Source organism: Cnephaeus nilssonii, assembly GCF_951640355.1.
Source record: "Cnephaeus nilssonii genome assembly, chromosome: 8".
In the NCBI taxonomy this organism is placed as follows: Eukaryota; Metazoa; Chordata; class Mammalia; order Chiroptera; family Vespertilionidae; genus Cnephaeus; species Cnephaeus nilssonii.
This window is the reverse complement of record NC_137079.1, coordinates 16,677,482-16,704,322: the sequence shown is the minus strand read 5'-3', so window position 1 is coordinate 16,704,322 and position 26,841 is coordinate 16,677,482. Positions and strand designations below refer to the sequence as shown.

Here is a 26,841-nt window from a genome sequence, read left to right as displayed (position 1 = left end):
TTGAAATTCTGTTAGCAAAATTGCCTATTTGTTGATGTTCTCACAAATTTATTAGGAGATGCTGCGTTATAATATTTTAAATAGATAAAAAAATCTAATCACAAATTAAGAAAAACTTTTAAAACAGTTTAGAAATTTGTTTTCTCAAGTTTTTAAATTATGTAGATACAACAGCTAGGTGAATATATCATTTTTGGGGCAACAAAATAAAAAAAAGTGGACATTTTCTAAAATTCTATTTTCAAAATATCCTTTTCATTTTTAAAAGTTTCTTTTAAAACTCACTTACTTTCTCATTCACTCTAAAATATGTAACTTTTACCTTTATGGGTCTGATTATGTTTCTTTTTTAAAAAAGATAGCTACATATAAGTAACTAGAGGCCCAGTGCATGATTGAATCATGCACGTGTAGGCTGTCTGTCCGCTGGTAGGGACCTGGTGTGGCCGGCAGCTCCGAAGTCCCTAGGCCCCTAGAGCGAGGCGGGGTGGGGGCGTGGTCCTCCGGCGGCCGGAGCCCAGGCCGGGGTCTTGCCTTCGCCTCCCGCCCAGGAAGGCTAGGGCCGCCGCTGCCTCCTCTGCCTTCCGGCTCCCTCATGAGCCCTCCCTCGGCCGGCCCGGGGTGCGTGGAAATCCGCGTCCTCTGTGGACACCGCTGCGCGCTCCTGCGGCCCAACTGCCGCCAGACTCCTCCCCCAGGAGCCGCGCCGCCCACCCGCACCGCCTCGTCAACCGGGGCCTCCAAAGGCCCCTTCTGTGCCGCAGCACAGCCACGGCGCAGACGCGAGCTCAGCGTCCTGCTGGCCCAATCACCATCCCGGCCACCCCGAGTCCCGCCCCCTGCGCCTCCCGCTGGCCCAATCGTGGGCGTAGCGGAGTGATGGTAATTTACATATTACCTTTTTATTATGTAGGATGGTCATTTGTCTTTAAACTACCAGCAAATTTTGAACTCTCTGATTTTCATTTAAAAAAGCACAACACTATGACAATTTCTGAAAATATTAATTCATAAAATAGCCAGACAAGCTCTTTATGCCGTAAGATTGTCATGGCCATTCCCTCTGATTATCAGCAATGGTATTCATGACGGTTCTACTGTTTAGGGTAATGTCCACAAATCTACTGATTTGTACACATGTAAAGTGCAATATGTCACAACATGCTGAAAGTGAACAAATGAGTTTTTCCCTGTCTGTGTTATGTTTTGTACTTCCAGTGTATTTAGGAGGAATTTTGATAATTTTCATAATGTAAAATATATATTTTGAGATAACAATGTTGAGCACACTGCTATTTAATTCAGAAATCTACTTTAAAATAGAAGTTTATTTTATTGACTTTTATTTACTTTACAGCACTGTGCTATGGCCTCCCTGTCAATCCCTCCCTCTAACACTCCCATTTTGCCTTAGGAAACACCTTGGGCATAGACGTGACTCAGGTTGACACTTGGACCTAATAAGGTTACCTGCAACAACCTGTGTATTAAGTATTAATACATTTCAAATTCTTTCTTCTTAAATAAAGATTAGTATTTTAACAAATTAAAATTCTTTAGTGTTGAGGTTATTTGAAAAAAATTACCAGTATGAATGTGAAGGAATACAGATATTCTTTAAAATAAGTGGGTGATATTATGACTATCATTCCCATAAACCATCACTGATGTTAACTATAAAATATATTAATTCCAGTATTAACATAAAACAATGTAAAGCTGAAATATATTTCAAATAATAAGACTGTAATTACATTTTATTACTTTATAGAAGAATAACAGTAAATTACAATAAAACACAAATTATTTTTACTAGGAACAAGACTTAAAACAGCTTTTAAAGGAGAATCAATGAATTCAAATACATGCTAACAGTCTTTTATAAAATTACTTTCTCTCTGATTTTCCTGAAGAAATTAACAGTCTTAATTAAGAGCAGCTAGCTACTCAATGCCAAGTCTGGCACTTCATTTCAGGCGTGTGCCTTACCTTTGCTCCGTGCTTATGCAGAACTTCCATGACATCGTTGTGAGCTCTTTCTGCCGCAACATGCAGTGGAGTCATGAAACTATGGAGTGGGGAAAAGGAAGAGGTGGTTTACTAACTTTTATTGCATTTCCTCTTTAGGAATTGAACAACAACTGCAATTACACTTACTCTTTATTTTTTTCATTAACATTTGCTCCTTTTCTAAGTAACAATTCTGTCACTTGCTTTCGTTTGGGATGCAGGGAGGCCACAGCACAGTGCTGTAAATAAAAGTCAATAAAATGAACTTCTATTTAAAAGTAGATTTCTGAATTAAATAGCAATGTGCTGAACATTGTTATCTCAAAGTATACTTATACATTTTACATTATGAAGATGATCAAAATTCCTCCTAAATACACTGGAAGTACAAAACATAACCCTGGCAGCAAAGTGAAATTATGCTCTTGGTTAAGCACTAAGAAATACTTTTATCTTTTCCTTTAGCCAATAAATAATCAACCAGTCCATATTTACTTGCAGGTATCAGAATACTGCCTCTCCAAAGCTACAAAAATCTGTAACTAAATTTCTCAATTCTTCATTAGACCGTCAGCCACATAATCAATATTTCTCCACCTCTTTCACAGAGATACTCCTAACACTACAGAAGAATAAATAAGCCTTTATGCCCAGGGGCAGGCATGAAGGTAAGAGACCTCAAAGAGCTTAGAGGGAGACGTATTCTCAGAAATTCTATGTTTTATCCTATATTTATATAAATGTTATATTCAACTTCATTTTATATTAATGTCTGCATTAAGATTTGAAAAGTAAAAAACTAATTTCTAATGAATAAAATGAACACTCCAAAAAGCAGGTCAAGGTTATTCTGTGACTTTGAGTATCACCTGGAATAATGCTGTGTAGCATGAAGGTCTCTGAACCCCAGTTTTAGAGCCACATATTTAGATGTACATAGAATTGGCCCATTTCAGTTTGGTAACTCTTTTCCACATGTTTTGATGACAGTTTCACACTATTTTTGTGCCAGATGTATGAGAGAATGTTAACTGAAGTATATTAAAGGTCTGTGATAGAGGCATCACAAATGTCTCAATTTTAAAGACAATTGGTACGGTCTGGAACAAAAAATGCACACTCTTACCATTTTCTATAATGAATGTAATAATTCTTTGAATACGATTGCTCAAAAGAATAATGCAAGTATCTTTGAAAATACTTTAATCTTCTATAGAAAACAAATAAATACGATTACTCAAAAGGATAATTGAAGTATCTCTGAAAATACTCTAATCATCTATAGAAAACAAATATATTTATCAAGTAACCACAAGAAAAAGAAGATTCTATAGAGAAAACTCACATCTTGTATTTATGAAAGCATTGGCCACAAAGGTGGATTTGTTACAATATCGTTGGGTAAAGGCAAATGTAAAATTAATTCCCAAATCAAGGTTGAGCAAAAGTCTATTCTCTCACCCATGAAAGCAACAGCCTCCTGAACCAAATTAAAAATCAATGCAAACATTAAAATGCAAATCCCTGTCATTTCAGATACCACAGTTACTTTAAGGTTTCTGAAATAAAAATCATATTTTGTGCTCACACTGCAATTATCAACCCACAAGATGGATTAACAATAAAATCTTACCAGTGCAGTTTCATGAGACTGTGGTTGTTTGAAATTAATGATTTCCAAGGCAAGTGTTTTTTTAACTTTGGCTAGGTCTGCTTCTCTGGCTGCTTGTAGTAAAGAATGACCTTTAAATTCATCTGTTAATAAAATAATGGTTGAAATAAAATTTTTAAATTTATAAAAATCATTAGCATAATTGTGAATTAAGACAATTATTAACTTTACAAAGTCTATTTTAGCAACATCAGCAGCATGGTGATACGATGATGAAGGTGCAAAGGATGAGGGTGTAGGTTAATGAAACATTAAGAATTATGTATGCTCTGAAATAAGGCTTTTTATACTCTTAGAGTTCATAAAGATACACATACCAATATACTCACTCCAGGAAAGTTTTCAAACAAGCAACCTAACTGTCCACCAAATGGAAACTAGTTAAATAATTTGTGAACACTTATACACTTTATACAGCTCTTAAAAAAAAAAGACAGACCAACATTTACTGACATGAAAGCATATATTATTAAATGAAAACTCAAGTAACAAAAGAGGAAGGATAGGCCGACCGAATTTTTGTGTGCTGTACTACTACTATTGCCTCCACCAATAAATGTAATGTAATGATTATTGCTATAATCAAGTAAGAGATTTTTAAAAAGGGATTTCTAAATTAATTACATAAATAAGAATCCAATACCCTTATTTATTAAAAACATATAGTCTTATTTTCTATTTTACAAGTTTGGTTTATATTCTGATATGACAACTTATTAACAGAAAGCTGAAAATTGTTCTCCAAAGACACAGATGACCAACAGACATATAAAAAGATACTTTAGAGAATTATAAACTGTCATATGTAAGGAGTAGGATCCTGACAACTGCAAAGTAAGGTGACATACTGAGAACTGATTTCAAGTAAAAAGTATGGTTTTGCTTGGCTTATCCATTAGTCTAGAGAAATTTAAACTGAATTCAAATTATACTGAATTCAAATTATCAGCATTTTAGATTACTTCCACCAAATCATAAAAATTATCTTATGTAAATGTGGGCAAGTGATTTCATTTCACATGGGCTATAACACACAAAAGAAGTAAAACAGAATTGTGCAAACTTGGTGACATCTATTATTACCAACAGCACAGGAATATAAGCTCTATGAACTCAGAGATTTTTTCTGGTTTTATTCGGATGTATTTCCAGTGCATAGCACATAGTAGGTATTCAATATATGGTTATTGATTAACTCACCCTTTACAAAAAGGGAGGGGGAGCCTCAACTTATGAATTAGAATTAGGCTTGAATAAACACAAAGTATATATAGTATATACATTTAAGATTCCTGTGGAATCATGAAGACAAGCTTATGATCAGAAATGATGATTATAAACTAGTGCTGTGGTCGGCAAACTGTGGCTCGCGAGCCACATGCGGCTCTTTGGCCCCTTGAGTGTGGCTCTTCCACAAAATACCATGGCCTTGGCGAGTCTATTTTGAAGAAGTGGTGTTAGAAGAAGTTTAAGTTTAAAAAATTTGGCTCTCAAAAGAAATTTCAATCGTTGTACTGTTGATATTTGGCTCTGTTGACTAATGAGTTTGCCGACCACTGGCCTAGTGTATATATAAGAATGGAGGCATATCATCCAAGTTAGACAAAACACCAGCCCTTATAACTAAACAAAAGTGAGACAGTCTAATTTGCAACAAACAATTTTGACTTCAGGATATAAATACATACAAGTCAATCTCTCCCGGAGCTCAGGAGTTGGAGCCATATCCACAGCACTTTTCCCATGGCAATTGACCAATGTAGGATCAGCACCATGGCTAAGCAACAGAGAGCAGACTTCTACACGATTCTTGGAAGCAGCCTCATGCAGAGGAGTAAACTGCCAGAGATCCATAGCGTTAACACAGGCTCCATGCTGAATTAAGAGAAAAAGTTTTAGGTCAGTAATCATTTTGCTGGATTAGATAAAACTCAGAAGGACATTTATTTCACTGTAAAATTCAGTTACAACTCTTTGAAATGTCAGCAATATTTTAATTTCAGCTTTTAAAAATAGTTTAAGGCAATGATAACATTTTAAAAACTGCTTTTCTTAAAAATTTTATTCACTAATCCTATATAATAAAGAGGTAATATGCAAATTAACACTCACACCCTCACAAAATGGCTGCCTAAGACCAGGCTGGCAGGGGAGGGTAGCTGGGGGCGACAAGGCCAGCAGGGGGGGGGGCAGTATGAGGCAACCAGGCTGGCAGGGGGGGCGGGGGTGACAGTTAGGGGCGACCAGGCTGGCAGGGGTAGGGGGGATGACAGTTAGGGGTGACCAGGCTGGTGGGGGGGGGGTACGGTTGGGGGCAACCAGGCCGGCAGGGGGGGCAGTTGGGGGCAATTAGGCTGGAAGGGGGTCAGTGAGGGGTGACTAGGTTGGCAGGGGGGCAGTTGGGGGTGACCAGGCTGGCAAAGGGGGCAGTTGGGGGCAACCAAGCCAGCAGGGGGGGGCAGTAAGGGGTGACCAGGCTGGCGGGGGGGCAGTTAGGTGCAACCAGGCTGGCAGGGAGGGGGCTGTTGGGGGCGACCTTGTCGGCAGTGGGGGGCAGTTAGGAGCAACCAGGCTGGCAGTTAGGGGGGCAGTTAGGGGCTAGCATGCAGAGGCAGTGAGGGGCAATCAGGCCGGTGGGGGTAGGGAGCAGTTAGGGGCGACCAGGCAGGTAGGCAGGTGAGCAATTAGGAGCCAGCAGTCCAGGATTGTGACAGGGCTGTCCGACTGCCGGTTTAGGCCCAATATCCAGCAGTTAGACACCCCCCGAGGGGACCCAGATTGGAGAGGGTGCAGGCTGGGCTGAGGGATACCCCTCCTCCAGTGCACCAATTTTGTGCACCGGGCCTCTAGTAAACACATGAAAACTCATGATGAGTTAAAAAGAGCAAATGAAATTCACTATTTTTAATTTTTTTTTACCTTTAGTAGCAGTTCTGTGACTTCATAATGTCCATATGAACATGCATTATGAAGAGGCACAAGTCCACTAAATGAAAAAAGGCAAATTAAAATACTGAAATTTCAAACAACTTATAGTCATTTATCCAAGAAGTGCTAAGCAACAAAAATCTAATAAATCCTAATACAATTATGTTAAAAATATTTTAAACTATTTAATAAGATGATTCAAAGCACAGATAACTTAACCTTTTGTATTTCCCTTGTATTTTGTGTATACAATCCTTAAATATGATAAAAATACCAATTAGAGAAGCATTTAGGAAAAACGAAGAACATGTGCTAACTGACAATTGCATGCTTTATATATGAAGTGTTTACATTAAATAAATGTTAATTGATAGAGAATTGAATATTCCTACTCTTTTGTTTCATTTTCAAAGTAAGTACCAGCACAAGAATTAAATATCCAAACTACTATAACTTGCATTTCAAAGTATCTTTCTACATGAGTCAAAGACCCCCTTTTTTGTGCTGTACTTCTCTTGATGACTCACCTATTGTACACCCATCTGTTTTCAGACATGCACAAGGAAACAGAGATGTACAAGAACATCAGGCATTTGTAGCCCTATACTATCGGGACACCATTCACATATGGCACAAAACCTGGCGCAGGCAAGAGAGAACAGAGTACGGAAAAGAACAGATTTGGAATGAATGGATTCCCCCTCGGGTAACTGTCTCAAGTACTGAGTTCTTTCTTCATTTCTGTTTCCTGACATGGAAAGGGGCAAACTGAAAGAAACCTCCTCCGGGGCTTCTCTTCTTTATGCTGCCAATCACAAGAGTGTAATATGAATCTATTGACTTGGGTAGTAAGGTCAAATTATCTTTTAGATCTTAAGGTGGGATAATGAGAAATGTTAGCCCCCACACAGGACAGCAAACTTGATTCATATGTCCCTGGAGACTAGATAGGAAACTCGTACAAAGTTTTCCAAAATACACTTACTCATAAAGTAAATAACATAACTGCTTTCTTGTTCCCTCTGCCCCACCCCTCCAACCCCCACCACATCAACCTTCATAAGGATCTTTTAGGTTTTCCAAGTTCAGATGTCCAAGATTTCATCAGGAAAAAACAAATTAGAATACTGTATACTTATGATTTTGTTTTATTAATAAGAGATAATCTTTTCATTCCAGATGAATGATAGCTATATTAATAGATTATCATAATTTTCAATTTGTCTTATCTTTCTGAAATGCAACTTGAGTTAAATAATAATTACAATTGAAACAAATTTTAAGTACTAGAATTTCAATAAAATTAAACTAATTTAGGATTGTGAGAGGGATGTCCGACAGTTCCATTTTGGAAATGTCTATGAGAAGTAAGAAGTAGTATGTGAAAATAATATAAAATCAAAGTTGCAAACATTCTTAAAATGCTATACAAGCTGTAAAGAAATGGTCTATATGACTTTCTTTGCCTAGTGTTCAACAACTTCAGCATATAAGATGTTGAAAACAAAGCATAACAATCCATGAGCAAAACCATTAAGGGAAATAAACTGCTACACCTACCCTTTGTCTTTTGCATGAACATCAGCACCATGCTGAAGCAGCAGCTGAACTATCCGAACTCTGTTGTAGCCCGCGGCAAGATGTAAAGGCGTAGACTAGAAAACAGAAGAAAACACATCCACTCCTGTATTTAGCTTTAACACAATGAATATTAACATACACAAAACATACTGAGTTAAAGTGTCAAAATTTCCTATTTCCTAATTGAATGAGAGACAATTCACTCACTTCAGGAGTAAATTCTAACTTCAGTGCCATGCCCCTGTTTCTCCTACTTTTTTTTTTTATTGTTTAAAGTATTACATATAGTATTACATATGTCTCCTTTTTCCCCCATTGACCTGCCCCCCGCCCCCCGCCCCGGCCACCTCCACCCCCCAGCACATGCCCTCAGCCCCCTAGTGTCTGTGTCCATTGGCTATGCTTATATGCATGCATACAAAGGCCTTCAGTAATCAAGCCCTACCATAACCTCCCCATATTATTTCTTTCTTCTTTCTAGCATGAACCAAAGACATGTCAGGGCTCACATCCCTCATAACTGAAAACACGCTTCTTTGTCCTATTTAAATCTTGTCCACCTTTCAAGTTCTAACTTTCCAATTCCAATTCTATCAAAAAGACTAACTTAAAGATGTAGCTCTCAAAATTTCTCTTTAATAGGAAAGGTTGCAAAACCTCCCTAAAGAACTATTTGAAAAAACTTTAGTAGAAATAAAAAGGACAATGACCATATTCATTCCAAGAAGCTGCTAGCAATGGGTCAAAACTAATTTGCTACATGCAATGAAATATGTCAAGGTAGTATTTACGCCCTCTATTTCATACACTACCCATGCAGTATAAATACAAAAGGAAAATATTGTTTCTTCCTAACTAATTTCTGCCACACTGTAATTTGAACCAAATTATTAAAAGGTTCTCTATTAAAGCTTAATAATTTTTAAAAAACAAAACTCATCTTTTTAAAAAATTAGAAATAACATTATTTTAATTAAAAGGTTCTCTACAACCATAGCGATTTTTCTACTTGCTAATTTACTTAAAGTTTAAATATTGCAACATCTTTTCAAACAGGGTCTAATATACTTTTATGTACTCTCACTTTTCCTGTTTTCTATTTGGGCCTGGGAATTTAATACAATTTTCAATTTATTTTCTTTATGTATACTCTAAATGTCAAGATTCAAAAGAATTATGAAATACTGTATTATCTATTACTGTGTTCATAGTACTCTACACATGTTATATATTCTGACAGCCTCTAAGTTTAAGAAATATTTCTGAGCAATCTATAGCTAATAATGAGGAGACCATCCAGGTTTTAAGAATCCTGAATAGGAAGTCAGGAAACCTGATTATACTCCTGGATCTTATGAAACTGTGAAAGTCATATTACCTATGTATCTCAGCTTCTTCATGTGTAAAACAGAAATAAAATTAAAAATTTTGTATATAGTTAATTCAATAATAGCTTTTACTTCTTATTTTTGAAAATGAAGTGACTAAATAAATGAATACATATACACACAGTGTTTATTTAGAAGGATAAAACATTAAAAATATCTAGTTTCTAGATTTTTAAAAATCATTTTGAGATTAAAATTTATAATGCTTTAAAAATGGGAATATATTTAGTTTTTAAACTGCTAAAATTCAAATAACAAATAAATTAGAAGGTTCTGTAACTGATAAGGTAGAAGGAGGCCTGAAATAAAGCAATTGTGAATAAATGGAGTTGTGGGGCGAGTGTCAAAAATTATTAGGCAGCAGAATTAATAGAATCTGATAACTGACTGATATAGATAGCAAGGGGTACAAAAGTTCCATTTTGGAAATGACAGTGGCAGATGAAAGAAAGGAAGGAAACAGAGGAGTTAGGAAGAGAGAAGAGAGGGGATGGGAGGGGGAAGGAGGAGAGGAGAGGAGCTCAGAGGGAAAGAATCTGAGGTCTGGGTTTATTGAATTTGAAGTGCCTGATACCCTAGTGGTAATGGGTCTAGAATTCAGGAGAGGTGGAAACTGGGCACAAATTTAGTCATCACTGGTACTCATGACAATGTCAGCATCTGCCATGTATCTGGCACCATGTTAAGTGCTAGGGATAGCATGGGCAAAAGAAAGGTTCCATACTGTGCCTTTAGGAGTTTTCTTATTCCTTAAAAACAGAAAGTCCCTAAATGAAATACATATAAAATAATTTTTTTATGTGGGAGGACAAAGGATGAGGGGGAAAACGTCTATTTCTGAGGTGTCAACTAGAGAAAGCAGACAAATACAAATAAATGTGATGACTACAAAGGGAAGTTCAGGATGGCATGAGAGGCTAGAGGACGTATACTAAACCACTCCAGAGGTGAGTAGAAAGGAGTGGGGTCAGGGAAGATTCTCAGAAGAATTGCTTCCAAAAGGAGACGAGCATAAACAAATCACTGAGGCAAAAGGATGAGGAACTTTATTCCAGGTAGTGTGGAGAGCGCATATTAATACCCAGTGGACATGGTACAATTGAGGAACTAAAAAAAATTCAGTGGTTAAGTATAGTATGAGATTGGGAGAGATTATAAGAACAATGGGAAATCCCTGAAAGACTTTAAGCAGAAAATTACTTAAGACTAAAGTTTTAGAAAGAACACTCTAGTTACTCTATAGATAATGCATTGGAGGGGGAGGGCAAACCCAATGACAGGCAGACATGAAGAGAAGAGTGCAGGACTAATCTAGGAGAGAGTTAATGACAGTGTCAGTTAGCAAAATTGGTAGCAGCATCCAAGCAGAGGTAGCTGAGCTATGGGAGTTGATGAATTCCCAAAGAGAGTGAGTATAGAACAAGATGGATGAGATTTTCCAAGTAGTCATTCTAAAGTGAATGCTAATTATGCAAACTAAATAGTATCACTAGAAAGCACATAAAAATCTGTAAAATGCATGCAATAAATTTGAGGAAATGGTAAGAAGAAAGAAAAAAAAAATACCCAAAAAACCCAAACCCCAAACAGTACAAATTGAAAACAAAGGATGATTTAAACAAGCTTATACTACTAAGAGCCCAGAAGCATTTCCTCCAGAAAAATATTTACAACTAAACATTATACACCAAATGCTATCTTCTGATACAAAGCAATTAACATCATGTGGCCTAGACTACATGTAGTGAATAGTTACCATATAGTGCCAGCTTTACATCCCAATTGTCTAGTGGCAAAGTGATGATAAAAGTAATTTTCTAAATGCTAGGATAATTAACAGAGTGTAATTTCAGTTTTGAAAAAAATAAAGCAGACCCATTTGTAAAATACACATGCTATTTGATATTTTGGTGGTGGTTGTAAACTAGTAAACATAAGAATCCAACATTTAAGACATTATACACTGCCAGTTTATACTCCTCAGATTTATTCTTAAAAGAGATTTTTTTGGGGGAAATGTTTTAAAAGTCAAACATGTACAGTGATAAAGTATGGAATAATTGTAAATACAAAAAGTCTTTCTAAAAATCTACCTAAATATTATTTTGCTCTAAGAAAAATACTATTACTAATATTTTCATATTGTAAAACATTTACAAGAAAGAATCTTTACTTAAAGAAACCCCCAAATTCAAAGTTTTCTTCTTAAAACCAGGCCTTTTTAAAAAAAGCCATGTATATCTTTGCTTTTTCTGATACAGATCTGCAGGGCAGTAGAAAGCATTTAAGGTAGCTTTAAGTTATCCTACATGCCTAGCTACAGTAGTGACAACTGACAACTCTGTTATAAAACTGTGGGTGCAACTTTAACATAGGTCCAGGTAGCACAATATAAGGAAATGAGTAAAGGCTTTTAAGTCTTGGTTTTGCATTCTTGCTTTGGTATATGATTTTTTTAAACAAAAACATGTACTTGTTTAGTGATTAAAAAGAAAGATAAAAGTGCTTTAAAAAAAGCGAAATAACTTCTAAAAAAGTTAAAGGCCTTCCAGTAACAAAATATTTTCCCACTTAAATTTAATTTCACATATGATTTCTTAACAAACTCAAGCAACAATGGAAGATTAAAATATTCCTAAGGATTAAAAAGAAAAAAAAATCTTACAGATCAGTTATTAGCTTTGGTAAACCTATATACTATCATGTGTCTAGAATACCAAAATTTAATTTTTGGATTTTTTGTTTCCACTGAACAAAGAAATCATGATAACTACTTCTCAAGATTTAAATGTGTTATCACATATTCAATCCCAAGGGAATGTTAGCATTTACATTTTAACACAAAGCACATATTGCTATCTCACAAATGACAGCTGGGTACAGGGGAACGAGTTCCCTGATCTAGTGGTGCTGAGAAAGCTTCTGAGGTTAACAATTACCATATAAAAAGAATATCCCAACCTCTGTAGCACTTTTCATCTAGGAAGCATAAAATATTATAAAATTTAATTCTTAATTTCTTGAGACTATTATTATTATCCTATTTTTATAAAGTACAAAGTTTGGGACATTCCTTAAACAAGATTTGAAAATGAGATTCCAAAATATCAATACTCCAGAATGATTTATCCTTTCTTTTTATTCTGTCTTTGCACAATACTTTTACAATAAAAACAAACAAAAAAAAAGATTATCGAAGACTGGTCCTTAAACTGCCATAATCTTTCCCTAACACTTGTCAAAAAATAATATAGTTATTTATTTATGTATCTATCTCCTATAATCCACTCTGAGCTCATTGAGAATGGAGAACATATCTCAATTTTATGTTTTAAGGACTAACATAGTATTTCATGTATAGTAGGATGTTAAAAAAATGAAAGTTATTGCCAGCTTTTGATTTACATTGCCAGAAATTTCTGAATAGAAGACACGAATACTTCAGCTTGATGAATCTGACTTTAAATGTGTGTGAAAGGTTTACAACTGTATTTCTATGCAGGCCTGTATGATGTTTGATGCATTCCCTAGGAAAGGACAAACCACAACTTGTGAAGCCATGATGTAAGTCATCAGAGAGCTGTCTAAACTCATGATGTATTGTGTATTTTGGCTTTCTTTAAGATGGAGATTCAGTTTGAAATAAATCAAATCCTCTGGGTTTTTCAGACTAGGGTGACCAACTTATACTGGTTTGCTGAGGACTTTCCTGGTCCCAGGAAACCCATGCAAACTGAAATGGTTGGTCACCCTACCTAGCCAGACTTAATGCTCGATGAGTTTCTTGGTTTCTAGAGCACTCTCAAGTCAGAAAATTGTGTGTGCTGTGTGTGTGGGTACACATATGCAAGGGTACACATGCATTTGGAATAAGGCAAGACTTATTATTACTTTACCAAATTAGGAGAAGAAACCTATTAGGAATCTGCTCAAGAGATAACAAAAGGTACTACTCTTTCTATCTAACAATTCATCCTATATAATAAAAGGCTAATATGAAAATTGTCCCCTCGACCAGGAGTTCGACCGGGGGTGGCCAGCCAGCCAACTGCCTGCGGCCCCTCCAGTGCACGAATTTGTGCACCAGGCCTCTAGTTTCTTAAATAAGACTCAAGTATAGCTTTTTTCAGTTCCATACAAGCTCATTAATATAACACGCTATTCAAATTTTTCCTCCAGACTCTTGCTCTACAGTTAAAATTACCAAATCCTAAATAATAAAGAGCTAATATGCTAATTAGACCAGAGGGTGGAACGACTTTCCTGAAAGACCTTCCAGAACGACCAGCGGGCAGGGGGCGGGGCTGCCAGGGCCGAGCCCCTTGCACAAATTTCATGCGTCGGGCCTCTAGTGGTTTCATAAGATAAAACTTCATGATATTTTCAACACTTGAACATTCATGTACTCCTCAACCAGATTCAACATACATTAATTATTAGACTTTGTTACACTGGCTTCTGCTATCACTTTTATCCTTTCTTTTCACCACTAAAGTATTACAAAGCAAATTCAAGACACAGTAACATTTCACCCCTACATACTTTTGTAGGTGCCTCTAAAAATAATAGGCATTTTCTTTCAAAACCCCTAATATTTTTATTACATCTAAGAGAAGAGTGGTAAATTCTTGATTACCATCTAATGCCCATGTCAATATTCAAATTTCCTGATCACCTTAAAAACTTTTAAAGTTGGTTTGCTGGTCAAGATCAATACATTTGGATATTGTGCCTTCAAGTCTCCCTCCATCTACAACAATTTTCATCCTCCTTTTTGTTTTTTTCATAATACTGCCTTGTTGAAGACACTGTTAGTTCCCCTTTCTTGTGATTATTTAACTTGTGCCTATATCTTCTTGTATTTTATGTAATAAGGAAGTTGATTTTCCTCATTCAAATGAAACTTGAATATTTCATAGGATAGTACTATGGTGGATAGTAATTATTATTTTTTAAAATACATTTTTGTTGATTTTAGAGAGAGAGGAAGGGGGGTGGGGAGGAGGAGAGAAAGAGAGAAAAAGAGAAATGTGAGAGACAAGCCCTGACCAGGAATCGAACTGGCAATCTTTTTGTGCAGGCGACGATGCTCAACCAACTGAGCCACACCAGCCAGGGCAGGGACATAATTATTTGCCCATTACCTATAAATGGACATTTAGGTTGTCCCATTGCTGTTCTGGCTAACTTAACAAAACATCTCTTTCAAATTTATTTGGTTGAGATACATCAATGTTTCCCTTCTACCCATAAAATACTATATTAGCCATTAATACAAAATTCCCAAGCAAATATAAGCATGTTATCGGCTTATTAGATTTCTTTTAGATACAGAGACATGATCAATTTAAGAATTTCTTTGAGACAGTGATACTTAAATCAGAATCAGAATAAATTAAAAGCTGAAGAATCAATATGGGCATGAGTCCATGGAAATAAATATATCTCATGGCCACTGCCTATATTTTGAAGGGATATTTTCAGTAGTACCATAATGAAGATTAGACAATATCCTTAACGTTTCTCAACTCTTGGGCTCTTACAAAAATAATTTAAAAGAGAAACTACATCTGGAAAATAAAAATTAATGAGCCAAAGAAGAAATAAAATTTTAAAAAGATATTTTATTCACACCTTTCTTACAATTTATGTCTTCTTTAACTTGTTTTTTTCTACAGATTACACATTACTAGATTCTCTTATAATAAAGTTTTATTTCCCATTATGAATCTTTTCCTCTAGTCCTTGGCCTCTAGGTCAACTGTTTACTAAAGCACAGTGCCTAGAGCTAACCACACCTAACCATAGATACGGTCTCATGTCAGTGGACTATATCAATACTATTCATGAATAGACATGATACTACTCCTATAACCTAAGAGTGTTAATGTTTTTAAGTCACAATCTCTGTAATGGGGAGAGTTGGGTGACAATAGTACTTGGCTTCCTCACATAGTTATTTTCAGGCTAAAATGAAGTAGAAGATACAAAAATATTTTGAATATACAAAGTATTTTTTTTGAAAACAATAGCAAAATATTGTGGGTACTTCCTATGTAAAAAATACTATTCAGAGTGTATTATATGTATTAACTTGTTTACTTTACACAACTACTACCAGAGCTAGAAACTATTAGTATCTCCACATAACAAATGAGGAAACTGAGGCATACAAGGATTAATACATTAAGTTAGCAGATTCAGAGATCAAATCCAGACAGTCTGACCTCAGCACTCTCCCTCACCCTCTTTCTTTTCCTTTGGCTGGGCATTCTGGATAAGCTAAGTGGCAGGAAGAGTTATTTTTGGTGGGCAGGATTGCCTTAGTAGTTCTGACCACTTCAGTTAGCATACCGATCCACAGGGTACCACATGTCAAATGCTATCAATAATAAGAGTGTGTTCATACCACTGGATGAGCACCCTAGAAATGTATAACTTAACAACAACAGAAATTGTCTAATATAGTAAATATTGGAGGACAAGGAGAATAACAAAATACTGAGATTGGAGAAGATAATTTATCTGCCTCTTTCCTAGTGCAGGATTTTTCTACCTATCTCTAATACATAGTCATGTGGTCTCTTTTTGAACTCAAGATGTCCAGTTGTCTCAACTGCTTTACATAGACTAACTTCCTACCTACCATCCCTCCTTAAAGTGTGAAACCCTAAATTCAACACTAAATCCACATGTGGTTTGGTAAAAACAAGTGAGCTCTCATTTTTTTTTAAAATGTGTTGAAGTAGATAGAGCCAGATAACACAGTTATCTGTCTGTCAGAGTTATCACAGTAAAGGTTCCAATACTGTCCTCTTCCAAAAAAGTTTCTCTGAATTCTACATAGACTACATGAACAGAGGTAGACTAATGATTGACATTTTATAGCCTCAGAAAGAATGTTCTTTCTAAGTAACATATGTGGTCATCTTTAAAAAGGGACCTAAAGCATTTGTAAATTTGTTGAATTTATGAAATATAAAGCAGTATTTCTATACTTCAACTGCCTTCTATAGTAAACATTTATTTTTAAGGTGGTAATGTAAAGGACTTATCTTTTCTTAAAGGTATTTTTATTGATTTGTAGAGAGAGGAAGGAAAAGGAAGAGAAACATCGATGTGAGAGTGAAACATTGATTGGCTGTCTCCTGCATGCCCCCTACTGGGGATCTAGCCTGCAACCTGGGCGTGTGTCCTGACTAGGAATCGAATTGGCAACCTTTCGGTGCACAGGATGACACCCAACAAACTGAACCACATCGGCCAGGGCAAAGACTATCTTTATCTCAAGTGCATGTATTGGGAAGAGAAAGAGAGAAAGAAAATGAACAAACAAAAAAGAATTGGAAATCCACAGGGTAATCTCTGTGAGAATAACACTCTGAATACCAACTTAATTCAATTTTAACTTAATATCATCATTGTGGAAACTCCAAAGGGATTCTTCAACAGCCAGAAAGTTGTTTCTCTTTTCCAGCCTCAATATCAGCATAAAAATTGAAATGTATGCATGAAAATGAGTTTCTAGCATGTTCTCTTAGGGTTTGTATGGAAAAAAATGCTTAGCACTCTCAGAGGTGCAACATTAATTTTGCATTGTTTAATGAGAAACAGCTGGCATACTTTATGGAAACCAGGTTTCTTGGTCTGATAGTAACATGATGTTTTATACTTTTAAGAAGAAAAGTGTTCACACTACCTTAAACCTCACATGAATTCCTTTTTATAGTTAATATTTACAATCTTAGGTTTTCAAATCTAAACATCCAAGATTCTAACTAATGTTCAACAAAATAACTTGTTCTTGAAATAGAAAACACGTTACACTGACAGGCACTTAAAAGATTATTTATGAAAGAATCATTCCACCTTGGATCATTAGATAGCCCTTTTAACTGTGTAAAGAGGGAGAATGGTAAATTCCTTAGCTGATTTCAATGTGGCTAAGACCTCTAAGACTTTTGAGATATGTTGTCACCTCATGTTCCTTCAGTGACGAAGTCCTTGTTGTTTCTGAGTTTGCATATGTGAATTTAGCAGCCAAAGGTAGACAGGAGCAGAGATCTCTAGCTCTGCTCCCTGCCCACAGACCCCTCCCCCAATCTCACAGGTTTCGAACCCTCTCTGAAACTAAAAGATTAGTTTAATAGACATTATCGTATTCAGAGTAGGGTATTATCATGTTACTATTAAAAAACGAAAGTATCTTTACAAAAGGAAAATCAATATATAAAATATTGTATATTCAGAATTAGTCTATTTCCAAACTTACTAATTTGGCTACCCAAATATGCATTTCAAAAAATTATGCAAGGTACTTATAGTGTTTTTAAAGTTCTACTACTGATGCCATTATTAGCGGACAAAGATGTTTTCTTAGTCAATGAAAACAGTCTTTTTAAAAATAAAATATTATGAAAATTCTTGATGCTTTTAGAAATTTCCTTTTATAATTCTAATTTAATTGAACAAGTGAGTGAATGGATAAATATGCATATGATGTGGAGAGGGGAAGAAGAAGGCTTCCTGGGTGATTATACTTCTTTAAAAAGAAAAAAAAAAAAGGTAGTGATACAAAAATAAGCAAGTGTTACAATGTTTGTGTCACCCAGTCCCCGAACTCCTAAGTTGAGCCCTAACCCTCAGTGTGCTATTTGGAGATGGCCCGTAGGTGGCCTCCCTTAAAATAAGGGGAGTAGTGCCCTTACAAAGAAGAGACACCCAGAGCTCGCTTTCTCTCTCAGCAAGCAGGCATCCCTCCATAAGCCAGGACAAGAGCCCGTCATCAGAAACTGACCATGCTGGCACCTTACCCTTGGACTTCCCAGCCTCCAGAGCTGTGAGAAAGGTTTCTGTTAAGCCACCCAGTCTACTGTATCCCAACCTGCGCACCACACAACTGGTAAACAGTGAATTAAGAAGTCAATAGTTTATGTTGGTTTTGTATTACTGCCAAACCACTGTTCCTAATAATGCTAATTCAAAGCTGCAGATAGCTTCAAAGTTCTTAAATCCCAAATCTTCACTTTTTTTCTTCTTCTCATGAGGCCAGAAGAGTTTCTGAGATCAGATTTTTCTTTGTACCTAAGTAAGCCTTTTTACACAGTAAGGTTCACCCTTTACTAAAAACATTTAAGAGTTTTTTCAGAATACTGTCAACTGAACAGTTTAAGCTGAAGAAATCATAATAAAATAATAATCATTATAGGTGTATTTTTAAATCTTTTTATCATGTAATAACTGATAAATAAAAATATCTCATCAGTGTGCCAGGCCAGCTCAGCCAAGGGTTCGGTGAGCCTGAGGGGGGGCGGCGAAGGATTGAAGAAAAGACAAAGAGAATAAGCTGCATCTAGGTGGATCTCCTGTGCCTGGCTAAGGCCACAGAGAAAGATCCAGAGGGCAAGCTAAGCCTTTATTTTATAGCCAGAGGTAAACAAGGTAGTGGTCACCATAGTTACAATGTTCTTATGAGTTTCACTTGTTTTGGCAGCACTTGCTGCACCTCCCACAGCCCATTAGCTACTCAGATAGGATCTAGGGGGCGTCATAAGGTCAAGCTTAATTATGCTAAGAAGGCTGTGCCTTCTAAGCTGAGACTTATTTGTGGCTTTGCCAACAGGTCAGTCCGAGGCTTAACCCTATAGCCGCTCCCTACAATCAGGGCCTGGCTAGTGTGGATCAGTGATTGAGCACTGACCTATGAACCAGAAGGTCACAGTTTGATTCCCAGTCAGGGCACATGCCTTGGTTGCAGGCTCGATCCCCAGTGTGCGGTGTGCAGGAGGCAGCTGATCAATGATTCTCTCTCATCATTGATGTTTCTATCTCTCTATCCATATATATATATATATGTGTGTGTGTGTATAAATACTACCACCCAGCACCCACTTACCTGAAGCACTAGGATGGCAGCAATGCCACTGAGGCCACTTAGTGTGTTTCTTCCTGATCCTCCTATTCCCTTGCCACTCGACCACATGAATATTTTTCAAGCTATTGCTGCAGTTATAATCTACCCTACCCTATAAAGATTTTACTAGTATTTATAGAGGCAAAAAAGTACCTTTAAACATAGATTGTTACAATTTTAAAAGGAAATTCAAAAGTGTTATTTTTGTAATTTGGCCTCTAAATCAAATTTAACAATGAATCATACACACAGCAAAATGATGTAGTTATTTTCTATCCCTCAACTATAAACTCAGAATGCAAGAAACTTGTACTTTTTGGATATGAGTGTAGGAGAAACCACAGTTCAGAGGAGGGTGGCTAAGCAGAACTAAAATGAACTCCTAAGTTTTACCACCTACTTTTTAACACTGTGGTCTCTTTCTAGTAGAAATTCCTTTCTCAAAGAGAGCACAGTTGGCACGGGGACTAATTACCCTCACCAGCAGAAATGTCATGCTTGACAAAATAAGAGACTGTTTTAGCAGAAGTGATTCCCTAATGAAAAATAAAAAAGACATTTTCAAGGCCTTATTGTTACAAAACGAATATACATAAGCATAAAGATTTTATACAATACATCCCAACATAAGTAGGCAAGAAAACTTGCTCTAAGGGATTTCTGCATTACAGTAAGACATGCACCACTCAGCAAGATGTTCTTTAAAAATGTGATGTGATTAGATATATAATTAAACCTAAAGCACTTGAAGAGTTCCCTAATGCAGAGTTACTGCATTTCGACCTTCTTGTAATCCCAAGTAACACCTGAAGTATGGTCTATGTAAGTTGAAAATTAAAATATGGTATGACCTTTTAGCTACCAAGATTTGGCAAGAACAGAGGACGATGCTATAGGCCACTAAAGGCCATAGGGAGCCAGGCATATGCCCACACTTTCTTAAAGGAGAAAAAGGTTCCATATAAACTTTATTAGAGATACCAGGAGTCTTTTACTAGTGTGACTCTATGGGCTCTTATATATTCCAATTCTATATTATGATAATTACTACTAACTGATAAAAAAATCCTATATAATAAAAGCCTAATATGCTAAGTGTCCGGTCATCCATTCAACCTATCAAAGCATGATATGCTAATGATATGCTAAGGCTGCTCAACTGCTCGCTATGATGTGCACTGACCACCAGGGGGCAGACAGTTGACGAGTCGCTATGACATGCACTGACCACATGAGGGGGCAGACACTCCGACCTGTAGGTTAGCCTGCTGCTGGGGTCTGGCCGATTGGGACTGAGCGAGATGGGCCGGACATGCCCTGGAGCCCTCCCGTGGTCCCTCCCTGGCTGGCCAACCTCCTGCATCCCTCCCTGGCTCCAATTGTGCACTGGTGGAGTCCCTCGGCCTGGCCTGCACCCTTTTGCAATCCGGGACCCCTCAGGGGATGTTGGCGAGCTGGTTTCAGCATGATCCCGCAGGCCAGGCCGAGGGACCCCACTGGTGCATGAATTCATGCACCAGGTCTCTAGTAAATTATAAAATGCATTACAATCTTAAAATGTTAATAGTTGGTATCTTAGAGCTAATGTGGCCCAAACTGTTATTTTTTAGGCTAAAAAAAATTCAGAACTCAGAGATAAAATAAAACTTGCCATGATCACTTAGCTAGTAACAATATTAACTCAAAATGGTCTTCTACTTTCAAGTTCCTGCTTTTTCCCATAACACCATAATCCCAAAAGATGCAATTGGACATATCTAAAATAATGTTTGGGGTCTTATTTTGAAATCTTCACTCTTCTTCCAAGGAGCTATGAAAGAACTACTTTTAGTAATCCACCTGAGAAATGATGCAACAGATAATAAGCATTGATTGAATTACATTTTCTTAGACTAGAGGTAATTTAGTTATTTATTATTAGATAACAAATCACCTCCCAAATTACCTGGGCAGTCCTGCCCCATACCCTAGGATGCTAGGATGGCTTATGTCACCTGGAGGCTGGACTGGGAGTTCAAGCAGAGGCCAGGATGTCTGGGACCCCTTGGTGGTTAGGTTCACTGAGAAGCCTAAATGAGCTCAGGTGGGTCTCTGGTTGGAGGCCTTAGTTCTCCATATGGACTTCTCCACATGGTTGCTTGAGCTGCCTCATGGCATGGCAGCTGGGTTTCAAGATAGAGCATTCCAAAAGCAAGAAATTGGCAGCCGCCACACCAATTCAGGGGCTAGTCCTAGAAATGGCATAGCAACACTTCTGCTTTATTTTATTCATCAAAGCAGCCTGGGCTTAGTCAGAGTCTGTGTGGGAGAGGACTACATAAGGGCATAAATAATGAGGGGCACAGTTCATTGAGGGGTCTTCAAAGTAACACTCTATCATAGAAGGATTGCTAAAATGCTGGTCAAACACCATATTCAGAGAAGATTTACACTGAAGGAGAGAGCTGTTAACCAATAATACTGTTATTACAATATGACAAATGTATATAAACCTAAAGTTTAAATATAAATACAAAATCTACACTAATCCTATATGTTCTTTGTGCTTCATGGATGTGCTTTGGAATTTAAATGAATACGTGGCATTATTTTCAGCCAGATATTAATTTTAATAAGTGTGTTCTTATTAAAAAATACATAGCTCTAGAACATATTTCTGAATTTATAAGCTGCTAATTTAAACAAATTTATTAATTAAATGAGATATTGGGTGGTAAGGGGACAAAGGCCAAGCTCCAAAATAATTAACTCAATTATATGCTTTGTAGATTACCTGGTAACCTACATTTTATCCAAATGCTACCTAGGACTCAGCCTAGATAATACAGTTTAAGTGGGGAACACTAGAGTACTCAAAAGTATGTCAGTGTCCATTCTAAATATGTTCAAAAGCTTCAAAAATGTATCAAGGGACTAGGAATCTAATTTACTGAGGTTCTACCATGTGCTACAAACTGTATACATTAATCACATTATTTCACTTAATCCTCTCAAATGCCTTGTGGAATGGGATGATTTTTCCCATATCAGCGAATACATTGAAAACTGTACAGCCACATCCATACTTAGAAAATGAAAGAGCAGAGAACAGAACCCAATCTGTCTGACCTCAGAGCCTATTTGCTCTTTTAATTACATCACACAACTTTTTATGATGCCTTCAAGGGATGGTACTAAATTTTACTTTATTTCTAATTGATCTATATTTTTAAAATAGTGTTTAAACACTTTACTTTTTTTCTGTTTCCAGAGTCTTATAAATTATTAACTATATTATGGAAGCAAAGATTTACACAGTTAGAAATATGACATTAAAAAAAAACTCTTCAGTTAATCTTTCTGAATTTAAATCATGTTCTTACAATTGCCTGTTAATCTAAATTTGTGGTTTCTTATAGAAGAGCATACATGTGTAAATACTAATGCTTTGAAAATAAAAGGGCCAGAAAACAAACCCCACCTCAAATCTACACTTTATAATTGTATCACAGGAAAAAGGAATCATACATTTTTTAGTGTGTTAGCTTCAATGTATTGGATTATAGCTTAATCATTCTATCAATTTTTAAATTCCCTGTAAACCAATACCACGAAACACATTTTTATTTCCCATGACACTTAACAGAGTAATCTACATATGGTAAGTACTGAATGTTGGTTAAATGAATGAAATGAGCAGAAAAAAATCTGAAATACCAGAAATAAAGTTCCAACCAAATATTAGTTACTTTCAATATTTGTTGACATATAATCACAGCAACAGCAGGCATTGCAAAGATACATAGTATTCCTATTTAGGAGTATGTTCAGTAATGCCCAACTCCAACCTCCTCATTGTTATGAGGAGGTGATAAATTCAGAACATTTATTCTGAAAGGATAAAGGCAGCCAGGAAAGGGAAATAACAGGAGAGGGACCAAAATGAACTCTGAAGAAGGTTCAATGTTAATATAATTTGAGATGTATTCAAATATTTTCATTCATTGTAAAAAGGTATCCCTATGAAAATATTGAAAAACAAAAGACCACCACCTCCTTAAATTTACATATCAATCAAAGCCAGAACATCTGTATAATTGCTAATAAAACATCTGATAGAGCCAAGCCAGTGTGGCTCGGTGATTGAGCATCAACCTAAGCACAAGGAGGTCACGGTTTGAGTCCGGGTCAGGGCACATGCCTGGGTTTTGGGTATGTAGGGGGGATGAAGGAGGCAGCCGGTCAATGATTCTCTTTTATTATTGATGTTTCTCTCTCTCTCTCCCTCTCCCTTCCTTTCTGAAATCAATAAAAATATATTAAAAAACAAATAAACAAAAAACATCTGGTAGAAAATACTGTAAAGGAAGAGTAAATGAAAACAAATTTAAGTTTGAAAATACAATCTGTTTTAAGGATCTGGTTGTACTTCACTGCAATTCAAAATAATTGTGGAATATTGTGCCTAATCATTCTGGACAAGACACAAAAAGAATAAATTATATCTGTGCCCCATGTTTCTAAAGTGACCATCATTAAAACATGTATATAATTCTATAAAAATAGCATTTCAGACCAAAGTTTTTTTAAAAAAAATCTGCCTTTGCTCTTTAGAGAAAAATAAAAAACAACTGGAAATTTCTAAAGTAGTCAAGTTCCATTTGGTTTACATGTAAAATAAAAGAATAATATAAAAATATAAATTACTTAAAACCTTAATGATACTTTACTATTTTCATAATTCTATAGGTTAGAAAAACAAATGTCTATGGGAAATAAAAATATTAACATTCACATATTAACTAATTAGATAATCATGAAGTCACCAAATAGTATTAAGAGACTATTTAAAATTTACACTGTCATTGTATAATCCCACGTATTACATTAAAAAGGAATGCTGAAGTCTAAAACCCCCACACATATCTAGGCAAATTCTCCACCTACTAGTTAATGTATAAGGAACAATTCTTTTCTAAAAACATTACAAAATTGACATTTCCATGGGCTTTTTAATTTGCAAACCAGGAATCATAGTAAAAACAGAGACAGGCAGGGACTCAGTTAAGCATTAATATAGTTATTTAGAAACCCTCTAAAATGAATTTGATTCTGCACTGTGTTCTAAAATGCAATTTCAAGAAATAAACTAACTTACTATATATGTAAAGTGCCTTTATCCTCTTCATATAAAACCTGAGTTCCTAATTCCAGATAAATACATGCAAATGGCTTGAAAAAATACTAAATATATAAATTAGACTTGTAATTTAATAGGTAGATTTGCTTACACATTTTATTGACATCAATAGTGAGAAAACAAAAGATAATGACATAACTAAGGGATCTTATCCCAATCTCCATTAGCACCCAGAATATTTACTGCTTTGTGGCTTTGCTGCAACTGCTATATTTAGTAAAAACTACTTTGTGCCATAAACAAGGGTAATATTTAAATATAAACATTATTCAATTTTAATTTTGAAATGTTGTTTGCATTTTGCATATCAATGGAAAATTTTAAATGGTTTTTGTTATGTGCAGAAATAGCCCTAAAACCTAATAAATGCTTGTTTAATCTTTTCTAATTTGAGAAAATTGGTAACCTAAAAAGTAAGAGTACATTTAAAAAAATTATTGCATTATTTATGTTATGAATCATTCAGTAGAATATTTGAGACATGTTCTTAAAAATGTTCTAAACATTAAAATAAATGTCATCCTTTATAGTACAATTACTCAAAATAAATTAATAAAATAATACTAGTAATAATATATAATAACAGAAAATATAAAATCCCTATTCACATATTTCTGAGTTAATTATCTAAATGATAAAGAGAACGTATGACTTTTTTCACTCAGAGAATAAAACAGCTTATCAGGGAACATATTCATATCTTAAGGTCTTGCTACATGCAAAGTGCCCTGGCTTGGTCCGATGCAAAATACAAAAGAGAGCTAAATATATCAGTGGAAGAAAAAGTCATGTATGAATAACTACAATTCAATAACTCTGGTAAAAGCCATTGAGTAATTCAGAAAAGGAGCCATAGGAATTTGGTTTCAGCTAAAAGGAACCAGGAAAGTGTATCCTCTTTTGATAAGAAGGAAAGATAAAGGAGCTCTATATATATTTGTGTAGGGGGTGAGGCAGAGAGAAGAAGTAATTTGTTAATTATTAGTGTTCATGCTCCTTAATTATTAGGATTGCTGAGCTGAAAATGGGATTGTCAAGGTATAAGGGTAAAGATGGAAGAATAAGTCTGGGATGGAAATCGACTCCTGCCGTAGTAATCGCACATAAATTCTGCAATATTAAAATGGCTATTGAAAATTGAAGTATGCTGGGTTCTATAAAGAGCTCTGACTAAAGATATTGCTGCACTTACCATTGATAAAAATGCCCTGTTCACTGTGATAAAAGTCATGTTATCTACTGAGAGGAGCCAAACAAAATTTGGAGCTTTAAAGTAACTCAAGAATGTTAAAATCCTCAAAGCAACCTCAAAATTGAAGGGAAAATGAGCAGTTATCATGTTTAAAATCTCCACAAAGCTATTAGTAGTACTTAGTAAATCTCTGCTAGTTTAGAGTTTTATATATACATCATTTAACCTTACATGAAAGTATAAGTCTCTCCTCAAATTATCCAGAGAAGTGGAACACTCATTAGGCCATGTGAAAAAATATACAAGCCGTCTACAATAACAAACAACACATATTGCGAGGATTCAATTCTTGCCACTATTCTATGGGTTTCTTTAGAATGGGAAGCAAGTGTGGAAGCAGTCAAGGAAAACTGAATAATTCTGATCTATAAAATCATCACTCAGAAAAATAATTTTTAAAGGCAAAATATGTATTATTTCTAAGGGACACCATCCATCCTCATAGTTTACATAGCATATTTTCAAAATGAATAATCTCAAAGGAATTAATTCTTTAAGTTTTAGGCAAGGGATGGTTTCCCTCAATATTTGCAGTGTAACATTAAATATATTTTAGGTTTTTAAAACATAAAAGCAATTCTTTTAACATTAAAAAATTAACTGCCATTTAAAGAAAGACTTTATAGTCAATATACCATGATAAAAACTTATCCAATAAAAAAAATAAACAAAAAGCATGGCTATCACAGATATCTAAAGAAAATCACTAGCATCATTTTCTCAGCTTTAAATTGAAAAAGTATTGGTATCTAATAAACAAATCTTCCTCTGCCAAGTAAGAAATAAAAAATGCATATATCCTAACAAAAATGGGTAAATAGGACATAGATATTTCCAGTTTCCATGATCATACACAGAAAAATAATGTTATTGTAATTTTAATCACCTACAAAACTGCAGTTCCATTTACCAAACAAC

General features: G+C 35.7%; 1 protein-coding gene across 1 annotated transcript in view; it reads right to left on the bottom strand.

Moving 5' to 3' along the window:
• The window catches only part of TNKS (tankyrase), a 163,907-nt gene that overhangs the window by 51,286 nt on the left and 85,780 nt on the right, over positions 1 to 26,841 (bottom strand). Inside the window, exons 6-11 of the mRNA XM_079779169.1 lie at positions 8,171 to 8,265; positions 6,602 to 6,668; positions 5,371 to 5,557; positions 3,644 to 3,765; positions 2,158 to 2,249; positions 1,990 to 2,068 (exon numbers count right to left, since the gene is read on the bottom strand). Of these exons, the coding sequence (XP_079635295.1) occupies positions 1,990 to 2,068; positions 2,158 to 2,249; positions 3,644 to 3,765; positions 5,371 to 5,557; positions 6,602 to 6,668; positions 8,171 to 8,265 (642 nt within the window). The remainder of the gene's footprint in view (positions 1 to 1,989; positions 2,069 to 2,157; positions 2,250 to 3,643; positions 3,766 to 5,370; positions 5,558 to 6,601; positions 6,669 to 8,170; positions 8,266 to 26,841) is intronic.